The 17,327-nt window shown below is 38.5% G+C and overlaps 1 protein-coding gene across 7 annotated transcripts in view; it reads right to left on the bottom strand.

Moving 5' to 3' along the window:
- The window catches only part of frya (furry homolog a (Drosophila)), an 86,628-nt gene that overhangs the window by 25,635 nt on the left and 43,666 nt on the right, over positions 1-17,327 (bottom strand). For all 7 annotated transcript variants that reach the window (XM_073863082.1, XM_073863083.1, XM_073863078.1 and 4 more), the window contains exons 22-39: positions 15,506-15,695; positions 15,256-15,380; positions 14,247-14,304; positions 13,250-13,341; positions 12,992-13,164; positions 11,019-11,179; positions 10,103-10,213; positions 9,309-9,463; positions 8,322-8,421; positions 8,055-8,226; positions 6,170-6,426; positions 5,936-6,082; positions 5,493-5,661; positions 4,560-4,650; positions 4,139-4,221; positions 2,315-2,465; positions 1,664-1,767; positions 612-797 (exon numbers count right to left, since the gene is read on the bottom strand). In XM_073863082.1, coding sequence (XP_073719183.1) covers positions 612-797; positions 1,664-1,767; positions 2,315-2,465; positions 4,139-4,221; positions 4,560-4,650; positions 5,493-5,661; positions 5,936-6,082; positions 6,170-6,426; positions 8,055-8,226; positions 8,322-8,421; positions 9,309-9,463; positions 10,103-10,213; positions 11,019-11,179; positions 12,992-13,164; positions 13,250-13,341; positions 14,247-14,304; positions 15,256-15,380; positions 15,506-15,695 — 2,525 coding nt within the window. The remainder of the gene's footprint in view (positions 1-611; positions 798-1,663; positions 1,768-2,314; positions 2,466-4,138; positions 4,222-4,559; positions 4,651-5,492; positions 5,662-5,935; positions 6,083-6,169; positions 6,427-8,054; positions 8,227-8,321; positions 8,422-9,308; positions 9,464-10,102; positions 10,214-11,018; positions 11,180-12,991; positions 13,165-13,249; positions 13,342-14,246; positions 14,305-15,255; positions 15,381-15,505; positions 15,696-17,327) is intronic.

The following is a 17,327-nucleotide window of genomic DNA, read 5'->3' as shown; positions in this document are numbered from 1 at the left end:
TTCTCCTGTGAAGATAAGAATTCTCACTCTCCACCCCTCCAAAGGATTTCAACATGACTGCACTTACTAAAGCAATGTGTCAAATACCAAACCCAAAGAGTAAGTGTTCATACTAGATGGGCGTGTTAAAGTGAAAAATCTCCTATTTAAAGAGATAGTTCACCCAAAAATATTTTTTTTTTAATAAAGAAACTCATATGGGTTTAGAAAAACATGAGTGGGGGAGTAGATGATAGAATTTTCATTTTTGGGTGAACTATCCCTTTAAAACATAATTTCAACATGAAGAGTGCCAGAGGAGCACTATTGTCTACATCAAGCATAGTCAATACCACCCTGCAAGTCTAACTTTTGCCAAATTAAATTTGTGGTTCAAATGTTTGAAACTCCACAGTAAGCATTTATAATGACGAAATCCAAGGATAATTCTGGAAAAGCATTTAGGAGTGCAGTCCTAAAATGCCCGATCCATTGCACCAGATCCATTGATCTTAGACACACCATACAAACTACCTGTACATATAAAACACTTCATGCTTTTCAAACATTTTATACTGTTTAAATGACTAATTATTTTAAACCCAAGAGCAACAGCAAGAGAAAAGCAGTACCCGTGTAGAGGAACTCAGGCTGGTAGCAGGGTTTAAAGGTCAGGCTCTTGTTGCTGTTGGCATCTCTGGTGTTCAACAGAACGGAGGCTATGATGCTGAAGTTGTTGTTGCAGGACAGCGTGATGAGAAGGTGCAAGAGAAGTCTCTTACAGTGTTCAAACACCTCCGGACGGCAGTGGTCCATACCTAAAACAGTCACATTTAGATGCTTATACTGTAGCCTATTATAAATGTTAAACCTTTGTGTATCTGTGTGTGAGACATGGGTTTGTAAGGATATTTTATTAAATGGGATCTACTCCCAAAATCGTTTTTGTGCAGCTGCCATCGCCTGTGCTTGTTGTTATGGTTTGGGACGAGGAATGTTACATCCGCAGGGATACGAATACTCCACATATTTCTGATGAAAGATACGATCGCTCATCCTAAAGTTCAGGCAGAAACGACTGATACACGCTTTAGCGTTCTTCTCATAGCAAGCCACATAGTTACTGTACATAGCATGGTCACAAGATGCTCGCAGTCACGCCATAGTTTAGATGGAAGAAGATTAGATTGAAGATACAGCAAATGCATGCAGAACTTTATAAATGATTTTAAGGCCGTATTTACACTGCCTTTTTAAAGTGACATCAACTCAGCACCACCCACGATCACATGACTCTCCTTAGCAGCGCAATGTAGGACGACGGCTCCGCTTAGTGGAGTAATGTTGAAGTTTTATGTCTTATGTTACAGAAATAAAGCTTGTATAATAATTTTATATCGCAACATTTTACTTCCTATTTGGTTTAAGAGGTTCTGGTTCAGTACGTCTACCATTAATTATTTTGCCAAGTGTTTAGTGTAAACGCAAACATCAGATACGAGTCGCCTTCATAAGATGATGTAAGCGGGTCGTCAAAAAAAATTGGATTCAGGCAGAGTAAATCCAGCCTAAGTGACATCAGCTTTTCTTCTGTAAAGCTGCTTTCCAACAATGCAAAATTGTAAATTAAATTTAATAATCGCCATATGAAACCCCATATGATGAGAACATATGATCTACGAACCCAGAAAACAGGCATGGAGGAGCAAAGGGAGGTGAAGAACCCAGTCCTCCTTTACGCTATGATCCACCATTAGCTCTGTCATGAAGATCACCGCTATATTACACCTGCACCAGAAAAATGGACAAAACACATACCAGCAATGACCTTTCAACCAGAACAAAACATATTCAAGACATTTTGTACAGCAAAAACACACCTAAACACAGCATGTTTCTTTTGTCATTATGGAGACTACGTATGTGGATTGTTTTCATAGTTTCGAACAAAGCATTCCGAGTACAATGTAAAAATACTTTAGCAATGCTGTAACGTACACGTTATCATAATTATCGGGCCAATGGCGTTGCAGCTTTTGAACAGCTATTTTCCATCTGTCTGATAACCGCTGAGTGACATGCTTTAAAATCTCAGGATTACATCAGATGAGGGACTCAGTCAGTAGGGTTGTGTCGTACGATGAGAGATTATTTATAACAGTCGAGCTGCGGTGCTTTAAAAGCAAGCAATATGTTTGGGTTTATTATAATACCATATTTCCTCTTTCAAATGACCACTGATGTGATGCTTTTAGCCTTATATTGGCCTAAAACTGTATGTCATTTTGTATGTCATCTTCAATGTCTAAAAACAGTTATTAATTCTCATGCAAACCTGTGCAGGGGTCCTCGCGGGGTGACTGTTTCGGGTAGATAGTCGACCAGCGGAGCCCAGCAGCCTCCACTGACCGGCATGGGAAGAGGAAGCGGCTGATTGGTTTCCAGAACGCTCATGAGCCACATGGCATACGGAGGGATGGGCTCATCTGCACGCAAAGCAAAGAGGGTCAAAACAGCTGAACATTCCTAAACAGCGCTTTGATGTCCGTGAGACATTTCGTAAAAATGAGTGGTATGAAGACAAAATCGCAGACTGTCACACCTTATGCAATCATGCATATCAATGTGGCCGTTTAATAGAAACAGGCTTAAAGGGATAGCCCAGCCAAATATCAAAGCTATCCCATGATGTACTCACCCTCAAGCAATCCGAGATACATACATCCATCAGTAGAAGAACACATTTGGAGTTATTTTAGTAAATGTCTTTGCTTTTCCAAGCTTTATAATAGTAGAAAACGGGGAACAGGGAAAAACTTGACTGCCTCTAAACCCCCAAAAAGTGCATTCATCCTTTACAGAAGTAATCCACACGGCTCCAAGGGGGTTAATAAAGGTCTTCTGTGGGTAATTGATGCGATTTTGTAAGAAAAATATCCATATTTAAAACTTTATAAACTGTAATAACTAGCTTCTGGTAACGATGCTATCTTAGGGCCTGTTTACACGAGAACGCTTGAGGGTGAAAACTTAAAATATTTTATCGGATGTGCCTTTCGTTTACACGGCGACAGCGTTTTTGGGCTTAAAAACGCAAAAAAGTGAAACCACCTTCCAGAGTGGAAATCTTAAAAACGATCTAGGATCTACCGTCGCGTCCCCGTGTAAAGGCTCTCGTCGCGTACGTGTTTACGTCACAGACATGCCCCAGTTCAGGAAAATAACAACAAACGTAGAATTATTTCCATACGTCGAACCTTCAAGTTGCCATAGCAGCTCTGATAAATATACAGTATCTTTCCAGCAGTTGTACGAAATATTCACAGCTAGAGTGCATTAATTACCTCCATCAAATTGTGTTCACATTGCCACCTAGCCGACTGGAGTGCATACTACATTGAATATCACACACTTTTGCGTCACCATATGCACACAGATTTCCCCTTCAAAACACTTGTATAAATGTGGAATAAATAGTGATAACACAACGCCACTTTTGTGTTTTCTTTTCAGATCGTTTCCGTCTAAACGTAGCCTTAGACTCACACGGTTCACGGGAGAGTTTTAGCGTAGTGAGCCTTGGTTGCCATGGATACGTTGTGCAGTGACTCTCGTAAATCGATGGCGTCATTGCAGGAGACTGGTTGTTATAGTTTATAAGGTTTAAAATGTGTTTTTTTTCTTACTGAATAGCATTGATTGACTGCAGGATACCTTGGAGTCATGTGAATTACTTTTGTGAAGGATGGATGCACTTTTTTGGGCTTTTGGATGTTTTTACCTGATCCCTGCTTTCTACCATTAAGTTTCTACCATTTCTGTTCATCTAAAGGATGATAGACATATGGATCTTGGAAGGCTTGAGGGTGAGTAAATCATGGAGTAATTTGGATACTTGGCTGGAGTGTCGCTTTAAGCCAGTTACCCAGACTATCGAAAAAATCTCAAGCTTGTAGAAGATACAAGACTGCTTAAGCGTTTCTAATTCGGTCAAGATGCTTGGATGACAACCAAAGACAGGGCACCGCATTTTTAAATTTTCATCATTTCATATCGACTTTTCAAAGGCTCCTATAATGCATGCAATACATAAGAATCATTCCTAAAATGTTCCTGCGACGAGCCTGAGGGACGCCAATGGGTTAGAAACGGCACTCACTCTTTTCCTCATCGTAGGAACCTCCTGAACTGCTGCTGTACCGTGACTCCAGCCGGTTGTGAGCTCGTAGAGCATTGTTCAACCTTCAACAAAAAGATATGAGTTTGTTAATATTGACTGAGTCATGTTTAAACATGTGAACAGATAAACAAACATAGCAGCATGTTGTGATGCAGGCTTGTGGTTGAAGAAAGGTTGAAGTTGTGATCTATAAACAATTATCATTGTGTGTTTGACAGAGGGTTGGGAGCAATGTAGAAAAAATCTCTTTGGATGAAGATGTCTGCTAAATGATGTATTAAAGCAAGTCAAATGTAATGTAGGTCATAAAACAGTATTAAAGAAGTAAAACCATTCATAGAGTCTGTACTGTATCATCAACACGTCATAAATGTAAATTGTGTGGTTTTGTGGGATATACCTGTCATCACAATCCTTTGTGACGGTAGAATCGTCTGTGTCGGGAATGTTTTCCTGGCCAGGTACCAGTACTTTGCTAATGGAAGTTGGACCTTTAAAGACATTTTTAACAAATTGTGTAATAGCTCCCATTATGCAACATGCACATATTGCGCTTTTTACTATTCATTATTCGTTATACATGCATTATGGGGCAGTTTCCCAGGAAGGGTTTAGGTTAATCCAATACTAGGCCGTAGTTATATTTGTACAATTTAAGTAATTTTTATGAACATAGCTTACAAAAAACAATACTGGTGTGCATCTTGAGGCAAAACAATGACACTGATGTATGTTAAGATATGTCAATGCACCAATTTTTTTAAATTAAGGCAGCTCAAGCATGCATTTTAGTCTGGGACTAGGATAAAACCTGTCCGGGGAACCCCCCCCCCATATGTTTAATTTATGTTTCTCATTAAAGGAGACATTTCACAAGACTTTTTAGATGTCAAATAAATCTTTGGTGTCCCCAGAGTACGTATGTTAGTTCTAGCTTAAAATACCATACAGATAATTTATTATAGCATGTTAAAATTGCCACTTTGTAGGTGTGAGCAAAAATGTGCTGTTTTTGTGTGTGTCCTTTAAAATGCAAATGAGTTGATCTCTGCACTAAATGGCAGTGCCGTGGTTGGATAGTGCAGATTAAGAGGTGGTATTATCCCCTTCTGACATCACAAGATGAGCCAAATTTCAATTACCTATATTTTCACATGCTTGCAGAAAATGGTTTACCAAAACTAAGTTGCTGGGTTAATCTTTTTCACATTTAATAGGTTTATAGAAGCACTGGGTACCCAATTATAGCACTTAAGCATGGAAAAAGTCTGATTTTCATGATATGCCCCCTTTAAGGTGAGGGTTTGATATTGTTATTGTTCATCTTTTGTACCGGAGCTTGTGACGTTTATCTTGCTCGTGGCTGAGAAGCGATAAAAAGGGGGATTGTCACAATGCACCACCACAGGGTTGACTGCGTCTGTCTGCTGGAGTTCATAAAGAAGCTCCTCCATGGTTTGAATGGTGTTGTTTCGAGACAGGTAGATCACCACCTTCTTAACCTGAACAGGAAATGAACCATCAATCGACTGCTACTGTAGATACTCAAAGTACAATTGCGTTCCTGCAGCCCAAAGGTCATGGGTTTGATCCAAGGAAACACACATACGAATGAAATGTATAGCTTTTAATACACTTTAGATTGACCCATTTTAAAACTGATCTATAAAATCAAAAAGCTGAAACAGTTACAGTACTGTAGCAACTAAAGGTCAATCATAATATACACACATTGCAAAAATATTCATTTAATGCAATCTGTACAGTATAACTCACGTGGGGCAAGAGTGGGGTGTCGCTGCTGACCCCACATAAGCTGATGAGGAACTGCAGGACAGTCCTCAGGTTATTACTCCACCGATCATTGCTGACCAAAGCGTTCCATGCATTCTCCATTTCGGCACCCGGGACATCATCTCCATACTGGCACAGACACAATACGCTAGATTTATATCTCTATAGGCTCTCTTTAGTGTTAAAGTACAGATTTTGCATGATGCACCTGTGTACCTTTGCTGTCATGAACATGAGGTTGTTTAGGACCAGCGAGGAAGCCTGCAGTGACCCCCAGCCCATGCCTCTGAGCAGGTAAGGTGTTGATGTGTTGGACGTGTAGCTCTTTCTGTTGTCCACAGAGCTGTTAGGAGATGAGATGTAGGGCAGCAGGCCGCCATCCACCAGCTCGATATTACTGAGCCACGGGAGCAGGTATGTTAACATGACCTGACGTCCGTTCGGGTGAGTGGTGGGGAACCTCTGACTGACCTCTGGAGAGACATGGAGATGTGAAGTCATTGTAATTATTAATATAATATAGTATAGCGTTTATTTACGGTGGTGCCCAAAAGTGATATCCGGACTCGAAGGGGGGATTTTGTACAGTATTTGCTTTTAATGGCCCCTAACCAGCAAAATATGAGGTGTATGGTACAAAAATTTTAAGGTATTTATTAAACAAAAAAATCTGTCAAAAAAGCAAACCACGGCTTATTAGGGAATCAGGGAAATATTAAGGAATCAAATACAAAAATTGCATAACAAGACAAAAGATCACAGATAATCAAGAATACATGGACTACAATTTTATCTGTTATTTATATTTGTTGATCCTCTTTTGTTGGGATATTTTGAAGTTAGTGTCCCTGGGCTATGTCTTTATAAACTTTGCACATGTATTGCATGTAATTTATTGCCAAGTCTCCTTAAATTCTTAAAGCTGAGCTCAGTTTACACTCCAAACACACCAATGCAACATGCATACAAAATGTTTTATGCATCTTAATAAAATATTTAAATAAAGAGAAAATATGTCAATTTTTGGTCACTACTGTACATGTTTGAATGTTAAACTCATATCTTTGTTACCGTAAATGCTTTGGCATTTAATATTTACGCGGTTTTGTCCAAAATCCTCTCCTGGAGTTGGCACTATTTTTCTAGGTAGAGTAAACTAATAGTTGGATATGTGTTATTGATGTTACCTTCTGTGGGCGGAGTTTGCTACAGTACATGCATTTTTCATGTTCTTACCTCAACTTAGATGAATTAATACATACATAATTAGCCTAGCCCCATTCATTCCTATGGCTCCAAATCAAAGTTTTATTTTGTGCCACCATACTTACTCGTCTTTAAATGTGCAGTGTGTAATTTTAAGAAGGATCTCTTGACAGAAATGCAAAATATTATACAAAACTATATTATCAGGGGTTTATAAAGACCTTTCATAATGAACCGTTATGTGTTTATTACCTTAGAATGAGACGTTTTTATCTACATAGACTGGGGGTCCCTTACATGGAAGTCACCATTTTGGGCCGGCATGTTTCTACAGAAGCCCTTAACGGACAAACTTTTTTTACAAAGTTGTTTCCATGACATGTTTGTCTGGTGTTGGCTACAGTAGCTTCTCTATGTGTTTCAAAAGCGAGGGGTAAGCAGTGGACTGAGCCGTTGGTTGCATTCACCACCTCACCCCTAGATGCTGCTAAAATTTACACACTGCACCTTTAAATAGGAAAAACATGGAAGTGTTTGGGGGCTTCTAAATTCATCCCTGTTTGGAGCCATAGGAATGAATGGGGCTAGGCTAAATGCTAACACATTCACGAAGAGCTGTGCAAAGATTAAAAGTGCACGCATTGAATAAAGATAGGTATGTATTAATTCGCTTAAGTTGAGGTAAGAAGATAGTAAAATATAAAAAAACTGTGGTGTTTTCCTTTAAGATTAAAGATTAAACCCTAAACTGCATTTAATCTGAAAGACACCTTCAAATTATGCTTTAAAAAAAGAAAATGCTAGTTTCTGATATACAATATGAATACACAAATCTATAGTCCAAAGAGAAACAAGACAGAAGCAATATCTGTCTTAATCCCTCCACCTGTAATACCTGAAAAGAGGGGCAGGGTGAGTTCAGGATACATCCTGGCAAGGTGCTTGGAAAGCTGGGTTACAGAAAGACTGTAGAGCGCAGGTAGAGGTCCGTGTGTACCATACAAGATACAGCCACTTTTCTGCTCCGCAATCTTCTTAGAATAAACAGACAGCTTGGCTCCCAGGATCTATTTATACACACACAAACAAATTACAACACAAACACATCATCTACTCTAGCACATTTTTTCAACACTATTTGGCACAGAATGTCCTCTGTTACCTGCATTAACTGCATTGCGATCTCATAGATCTCCCTGTTGGTGTCGGATGCTTTGAAGAGAACGAGGTTCAGCAAAGTCACAACATCACTAGAGTAGTTTCTGTGAAGAAGAAGAAAGATCAACTCACTACACTAAATGTTACCTGATGTAGTTTTCTAAATATTTGGGCACAAGTAATAAAATACAGTACGGTATATACTGTACAATAGTGCCAAGACTCCATATGTATAATGTAAACACATAATCATTTGAAGAAAACTGTGAAGGCACCAAAGTTGTACATATTAAAGCTTTATAAGAAATCTGGGTATATAAAGGGGACATATCATGAAAATCTGAATTTTTCTATGTTTAAGTGCCAAAAATTGGGTCCCCAGTGCTTCTAGAAAATGTGAAAAAGATCAACCCAGTAACTTAGTTTTGGTAAACCATTCTCTGCAAGCATGTGAAAATTGGGTCATTGACATTTGGCTCCCCTTGTGATGTCAGAAGGGGATAATACTGTGCCTTAATCTTCACTATACAACCACGGCACTGCCATTAGTGCAGAGATCAACTCATTTGCATTTAAAAAGAAACACCCAAAATGGCACATTTTTGCTCACACCTACTGTACAAAGGGATAATTTTAATATGCTATAATAAATTATCTATATGGTATTTTATGCAAAAACTTCACATATGTACTCTGGGGACACCAAAGATTTATTTGACATCTTAATAAAGTCTTGTGAAATGTCCCCTTAGAGCTGAATTAGATACTGTTTAAAGAGTTTGCTGTTTAATTAGCTATTACAACAATGTACTAAAGGTAATATTATCAAACATCGACCTTTACAACCCACAATTAATGTTGAAAGTTACATCTAACAGAAATGACACAATTGTCTACCTCTGAAATACTGTAGATATGTTCTGCCAATGTTTACACAAGCATTAAATTGAAAAAGTCAACATTCGACACGGGTTTTCAGACCCTCAAGTACCTGTTTCCACAGACACTGGCAATGGCTTTGAAGCAACCAGAAGCCAGCTGGCATGTGCCAGTATAGCATCGGTCCACAGCCCAGTTAAAGAGATTCAACTGATCTGGGTTCAGTTCCAGCAACAAAACCACCACTTCACAGCCCAGCTGATGCACCTACAGTTAACACACAAAATCAGTTTAGATGAAACATATCTACTTATTAATGGGTTTTTAAATAATTTAATGTATGTAACAGTTTTTTAATAGGGAAAACATGGAAGTGGCTTCTAAATTCATCCCTGTTTAGATCCTAAGGAATGAATGGGGCTAGGCAAAATGCTAACATTTTCACGGCGCGTTGTGCAAAGATTAAGTGCACGCATTGAAAAAAGATAGGTATGTATTAATTCATCTAAGTTGAGCTAAGAACATAGTAAAATATTGAAAAAACTCCTTCAAGGGGCCCTATTTTCATTTTGGGGTGAACTATTCCTTTAATGCGAGTGTTTACTTTAATATATTCCCTTGTTAAATATAAATAATATTGCAGGGCACAATGCAAGTTCTTTTACTTTAACAGCAGGACAATGCAAATAAAACACTTTTTCACTCATTTACAAGCTGTAGAAAAAAATACAGAAAAGCGTCTAATCTTATGAAAACACACAAAAATCCCTGAGTGTGTCTAAAGACATACTGTTAATCATTTTAAAGACAGCTGTGTCGATTTAGCGCAATGAAAACCAAAGCAACGACTGAGGATGTATGTGCGTCACGTCAATTCATAACTGTGCTGAGTGCCAGGCCACGTACCCGCAGATCTTTGCAGGCGAGGATGTTATCCAACCACTTATAGAGGTAACCATCAGGAGACAGACCCACGTTGTCGAACACGGGGCCACAACAAAGGACAGTCGACATGGCCTGCGAAAAGAAAGAAATAACAACAGGCTTTCATGCAAAGCTTTCTTTTAACTTGGAATTTCCTGTTTTGAGGAAATCAGGTCCTATCGTGTCTACACGAAACAAACTTCAAAGAAACAAGGAAGAGGCTCACAAGGCTCATGTCATGCTCTGGATGTCTGTGTGTTGTAATGACGCCAAGGTCCTAAATGTACACGCCTTTATAAATGCTACAACATTGTATATGATCATCTTACAGCACCCGCCTTTTTATTATCAGGAAGGGGTGATACAGGAAGCTACACGTACACACACACAATAAAGTGAATGGGTTTAGAGGTGGGTGTCCCCTTTCCAGCATCTCAAAACAACACGTACTGTACTGTACTCTACTGTATGTTTACTGATCATCAATCTTCATGTTGGCATTACAGCACGGGTCTCCCTTAGACAAAACAAAGCACATTTGCTTTGTCATCAGAGAGAGACTCATTCATCACATACCAACTTGCTATTGTCTTTTTGGTATGTCTGTCGACAATGAGGTCTTGCTCTTTAAATGACTACATGGTTTGTTGAGCACCATGGGCTATAAAAAGACAACTGGAGATAAAATTAGCAGAGTATTAGTCTGGGGTCCAAATGGAAAACAGCAGCAGTGTTTAAAATTAGATACGGGGGTTAATGTTACTACAGCAAAGCATTTATATGGTTCGTAGTGCAATTTTCGCAAACAAAGATGACCAGAACATAAAGTTTGTTGAAATTTTAAAGTAAGTACTGGAATGGCCTTAAAATGGTAGAAATGTATTATGCACTACTTTACCTTAAGGGCGCAGTACTGGTATCGAGTAATCTGATGGTTCCGGTCGCTATAGCGATCCAGGGGCGTGAACATAATACTGAAGGGGCCGGCCCATTGGCTGAAGAGGATGAAGAGGTGGTGTCGGAGACTTTGTTGAGGGAAGAGGAAACGCCGATGATGCACTATGAAAAAATGCAGATTAGATGTGAAAAAACAATGAAGATTAGGATAAAAAACAGGAAAAAATACACTAAAATGGTAAATGGACTGCATTTTAGTGATGCAAAGTCCGATTCATTTCCACGAACCGGCTCTTTTCGGACAGTTCGGCTCATTGAACCGGTTCAAAAAGCCGATTCACCGGTTCCTGACGTCATCAAGAAATGACATAACTACGCATTTATTTTCTAACTACTTGTTTCAATGAAATATTCAAATAAAGTCGTTTGTGTCAACATATTAAAAGAAACATTCAAATAAAAAGTTGTTTTTGTGAAGGTATAGCTGATTTATTGCCTTTCATTCACAAGTTAGTAATGTTCTAGTAACAGTTTAAATCGCGGATCGTAAATGCCAGATACAACTGACCAGTTTTGACTAGCATACAACTTGGATAAGATTCCTAAAAGACACTGATGCACAATTGCGGATGTGTTCTACATATTCTAAGTATAAAGAATAAATAAACTCATTGGTTTTCCTTAAACAACTAAAGCATGCACAATACATCGTACTAAAACTAAAGCTTTTTAATAAAACAAGCATATCAAGAAACTAATAAAAAAAGAAACATCGCGCATCAGGCTCGTTCAAATTCTCGGTCATACACACGCAGTGTCAGCAACTAATTCGTCAAAATCGTCGGCCATCCTTGCCTCACAATAATCGACAAACTTCTACAACCCTATGGGTTGAACCGGCTCATTCGGTTCTTTTTGAGTCCGACGTGCTATTTCGGCTGTGCGTCCTGCGTCATCAACCCGGAACCTATGCCAGAAACTAAAGTCCGATTCAGTTCGATTTGCGAACCGGCTCGACCGGTTACTTCCTGAGAACCGGCTCAAAAGAACGATTCGTTCAAGAACCTAACATCTCTACTGCATTTAAATAGCGCTTTCAACAGACCCATGGCCAACCAAAGCACTTTACAAGTTGCCTCACATTCACCCATTCATACACCAACGGCGGTGTCAGCCATGCAAGGCACCATCCAGCTTGTCAGGAGCAGCTGGGGTTAGATGTCTTGCTCAAGGACACCTCGACACTGGTGGAGCCTGGGTTTGAACCACCAACCTTCCAGTTTGTAAACAACCTACATGGGTCACTGCCGCCCCTACACTACACATGAACGTACACATGCAGCCCCTACAATACACATGGACGTCCCGTCTAATGAACATGCTTGCTTGTTTTAGTCATTTTTGTGAAGACATAAGTCATACAATAACGTCCTGGTTGGGGAATTGCTCTTTTATATAGCATAACAACAGGCCTGCTCACAAACTACGATCCTTAAGGACATGGTTTTTGAAGATGGTTGTTATTATATGACTCATCATCATCTGCCATAAACTGGATCTCCACTGAGTCTAAAGTAACCTAGCGATCAATTGCATTTTACAAATAAAGAAAATATGAATGCATCCAAGAGCGAGAAAGAGCTTCATGAACGTCAGTGTGATGTCATTACTTCTAATGTCGGAAATAAATATTCAATGCAGGGAGGATAATACAATGACTATTTATGGATTAAAACACGCTGATGTCTTCAATGTCTCTATAGAGTTGTATGAGGAGAAAAAGTGAGTCAACATTTTGCATAAATCTGAACAGCCCACGATGCATAGAAAGAAGGCCATATACTATAAAAACTATATAATTATTATTTCTTTTATATAAAGAAAATATCTATTTTGCATCACACAGAAAAAAATGCAAATGGGTTTAGAACGAGATGAAGGTGAGTGAACTTTCAAGTTTGTCAAACTCTTTACCTGGTACACACTGTATAAGGTTAGCCGTCATAGCGCTGAAATGAGCTCGGATGTCTTTGAGGATCTCCATGTCTTTGTCATTCTCAGCTTCCAGAAGCATCCGGGTCAGGTCTACATACTCAAGGAAGAGAGCGCCCAGGGCCAGGGTATCACGTTCCAGTGCCCCATTAGTGCTGAGAAAGAGAGAGAGAGAGTCTAAGAGTTTATAATAAGAGTCAATAGACACGTGAACATAATGCAAGATAAAATTCTTCTTACCTATCACTAATAACACCAGCGTCCGCCAGCAGCTCAAAGATCCTGAGGAGCTGAAGCCTCAGTAGATCTCGCCTTTCTCTACGCTTTTTATTCTGAAGAATAAAACAAGTAAATGTGCAATCACTATGTCTAAATAATAATAATATTACACATAACATAACATATAACATAACACAACGCAACGTTCCCAAGGATTTTAAAAGTCCAATACCCTCAAATTCAAGGACTAAATGAGGGGACACACTCAAGTGAGAGCAAGGTTACATTGTGTTACCATTTAAGATACATTGTTACAGTTCCCTTTTGAGGGAACTCGCCCTGCGTCACTGTGGTGACACCCTCGAGGGGTAAGTGCTTCTGAATGTGTATATCAAATTCAATCAATTGTGAGGCTTAAGGACAAAGACAGGAAGTATATCGCTATCTAAAATATTGCCAAAGATGGCGTTACAGGGATGTATGGCAAGGGAAGACGCAGCGTCTTGTTCCCTTCTCAGGGAACAACAGTTACATACGTAACCCGAGACGTTTTCATTTGTCAAACAAAACTATGAAAAAAAAAAAAAAAACATTTTGGTATGAATCAACATTCGCATTCAGAAGATATAAGCATTTAAAGTGAACAGTTTAGCACGTACATTTTTATAATATTATTCTACACTACACGGAATAATATGGATTTTTTTCCAGAAAACTTCTTGCATAAAATAGATTCAAGCACTTTCAAAAACTTCCCAGGGCCTTGAATTTTCCACCAGATTCACAAACTTTCAAGGATTTCAAAGACCCGTGGGAACCCTGATAACATAACATAACATGGAAGTATTGTATAAAAACTTTATTTACAGCAGGAACAACATACACTTGTCTTACAAGTTAAAGAGTTATTTTAATGAGAAGCATTAAATCAATGTAATTTCAGCACATCATTTACAACATGACAAGCTACATAGAAGCTAATTTGAATGAACAATCCAAAAAAAAAGATCAAACTGACCTCTGGTCTCCTTTCTAAAGCTTCTTTCATCAACGGATGCAGTTCCTCAATAAGCTCTCTGCATGAGACATCAAATTTAAAGTCAATAACAACGAACAAGAATCAATACAGTGCTGCCACAGTTTATAGGGAAATAATTGCTACCGTATTCCTATAAATACTTTTATTATTCCAGGAACTGGAAACTAATGCAATGACTTTTAGTCAATGCTTTGTGGAGGATTTATATGTTCGGGATTAAAAAAACGATCTAGATTTTTTCCAGTAATATAAAGTGAAAATTGGTGTCCATTCACATTAATTTCAAAAATAGTCCACCTTAAAGAAATTATTTTTCATCTAACTAGAGATTTTAAAGTGGGACAGTGTTCCCTGACAAATACAGTATAATATCAGTAACATATAATGTTTGTTTTGCCTTATCAAACTTAAGGAATTCAAGGACATGACAAGCAAACTGTGGCACGACCAGAATGTAAACATTAGACCTCTTATCTTCAAAAATCTTGCTGAACTGACATTTAACAAGGCTTCAGGTGCAGACAATGCTTGTGAAAGTAATACAAAGTATGTAGACTGGCAGGTGTTATGTGTTCTGTATAATATACAATAATCATTAAGCCAAAATGAGTGGCAATTGTTTGCATAAGTATTATTTAAGTTAATCTATTTAAGGGATAGCTCACCCAATAATAATAAAAAATCTGTCATCATTTCATCAATCTCATTGTGGTTACAAACCTGAATACATTTCTTTTTTTTTTGATGAACATGAAGGAAGATATTTTGAGGAATGTTTGTAACCAAACCGATCATAAGACTTCATGAAAAAAATAATACAATGGAAGTGAATGTGGACCATGAACGGTTTGGTTACAAACATTTTCCTTTGTGTTCATCAGAACAAAGACATATATACAGATTGTGACAACATGAGAGTGAGTGAATGATGACAGAATTTTCATTTTTGGGTGAATTATCCCAAAAAAATTTGGTATTGTGGAATTACCTAAAAATGAGTGAATTTGTGCGTCCGAACCCGAGAACCAATGCCTCTGTGATCTCAATGCTCTCGGATCGCATCAAAGGAACCAGCTGCTTCAGAAGCCAAGCAACAGATGGGCTCCCCAGAATCTAGTAAAGAGGCGGGCAAACAAAAGCTTACAATCAATACCATTTGTGATTCTGTCAATCAACTGATGAATAAAAGCCATCAATATTTAATCCTACACAAATTAAAGCAAGATAATACAACAGACCTTGTTGTCATAGCCACTGTTGCTGTCAGCGCTGGGTGTGACGATCTCGGGTGTGGATGTCCGCAGGTGACCCGGGCTCATGATGCTGGGCTTGGCCACCCCGAAACAAAGAATCAAGTAGTTTCTCCAAAGAGACACATAGCTGTCCGCTAATCCGGCCGAGCTTGTCTTCTTGGCGTTTGCTGGGTTACTAAAAGGTCAAGACATTCAACCAAACTTAATGTGTGATAACAAATAAAAAAAAACTGTTTGGCTGATCATCTGTTGGTATGAATGTATGGAAAAATAATAATACTGTAACTTAGTGGTTCTCAAACATTCCCCGCGTGTACGGTCCCCCCAAAGAAAATGTATGACATAAACATTCTAAAACGTACAATTTGAATTAAACAAAACAGATTTATTATACAACGTATTGCTGTTGGTTAGTAGCCTTATTTTTCTGAGGTTTAATTACACAAAATTTATGATAAATTAATGTGTTTTATAAAATGTCATCAAACTGGGGCACCCCTGGCACCATCTTGCAGCCCCCAGTTTAAGAAACCCTTCTGTAACTCAAAGCTGGTCTTCTATTACAGGCAGAACCACAAATGCTGTAATATAATAAAATGTGATAGCCAATTGGGGAAGGCATTTGAGAAACAGATCTCTAAAATAGTCATGGAGTCTAAGTAAACCTTAAACCCGTGTCTACTTACAGCAGAATTAAAATGTCAGTAGCTATAAATACAGTAGAGCTAAAAGGAAGATCCATCCACAGAGGGATATTTCACTGATACATCAGTATAAAACTACTGTTAACTCTTTCCCCGCCATTGACAAGTTATCTTTTCAATTGAGAGAAAACGCTTCCCGTCAATGAATAGTTTTTACGGCAATCCATATTTCCGCTATTATCCACTAGGTGGGTCTCTTACCCAACTTATAAAACACTGAAGCATCCACTGATCCAAAAACAGTAAAACTCTGTTTATGTTTCGATCATCGTTCTGAATCTGATCTCTAACAAAAGTCCTTTACAAAAATGCAATTATCTCAGCTTTTTGGATAATTTTGAAGAAACCTACCCATATTTGAGATGTAATAATTAAAGGAGAATAAATGGAGATAGGATGAAAGTTTTTTTTAAGCAGAGGGTCTGTTCTTTCATTTGATATATTGTATGTTTATATATTGAAAGAAGAACATTTTCTGCAAGGCATTCAACTTTTGTGAAAATCATAAAAAATGTTTTAGGGTTGTGCCGATAGACGATAGTATCATTCATCGATGATCATTAGACATAATAGCGGGCTTTCATGATGAAAGTTGGCGGTAGTTATTATTATTATCATCATCATCATAGTTTCACATTAACATGCGCATTGCTTGCTTTTCCTCGCATAAGAGGGTTTGTGGGCTTAACTTTGCGCGAGCAAGCTTGTAACACGTGCGGATTCATTCTCGCACGCACGTGGACTTAATGCGCGCGCCATGGGCTCCTTCTAGCACCTGAACTTGTGAAGCGCATGACTCGGACTCCTTCTCGCACATGAGCTTGTAATACGCGCAGCTCTGAATAGAGATGTTGTTAGGCATGCAAAGGGTTAAAACCAGCGAGTCTGTTGTTCCCGCTCCCTGGCACGCACAAAATTTTAGAGCACTTGGACTTAATGATGTGGATGGATTAATGGCATCAGTTTTAAGAAAATTGCGCTCATGACAGTGTTGCCCTTGCTTCTTCTTTGTCCACCAATCAAGTGACTTTTCTTAAATAAGTAAAAAATGAACAAATAAATAAATGAGTAAACTATTGCTCTTCCCCCCGATACTATTGTGT

Source organism: Misgurnus anguillicaudatus, chromosome 24 (assembly GCF_027580225.2).
Source record: "Misgurnus anguillicaudatus chromosome 24, ASM2758022v2, whole genome shotgun sequence".
NCBI lineage: Eukaryota > Metazoa > Chordata > Actinopteri > Cypriniformes > Cobitidae > Misgurnus > Misgurnus anguillicaudatus.
Note: the sequence above shows the minus strand (reverse complement) of the source record. Positions and strands in the feature narration are given on the sequence as shown.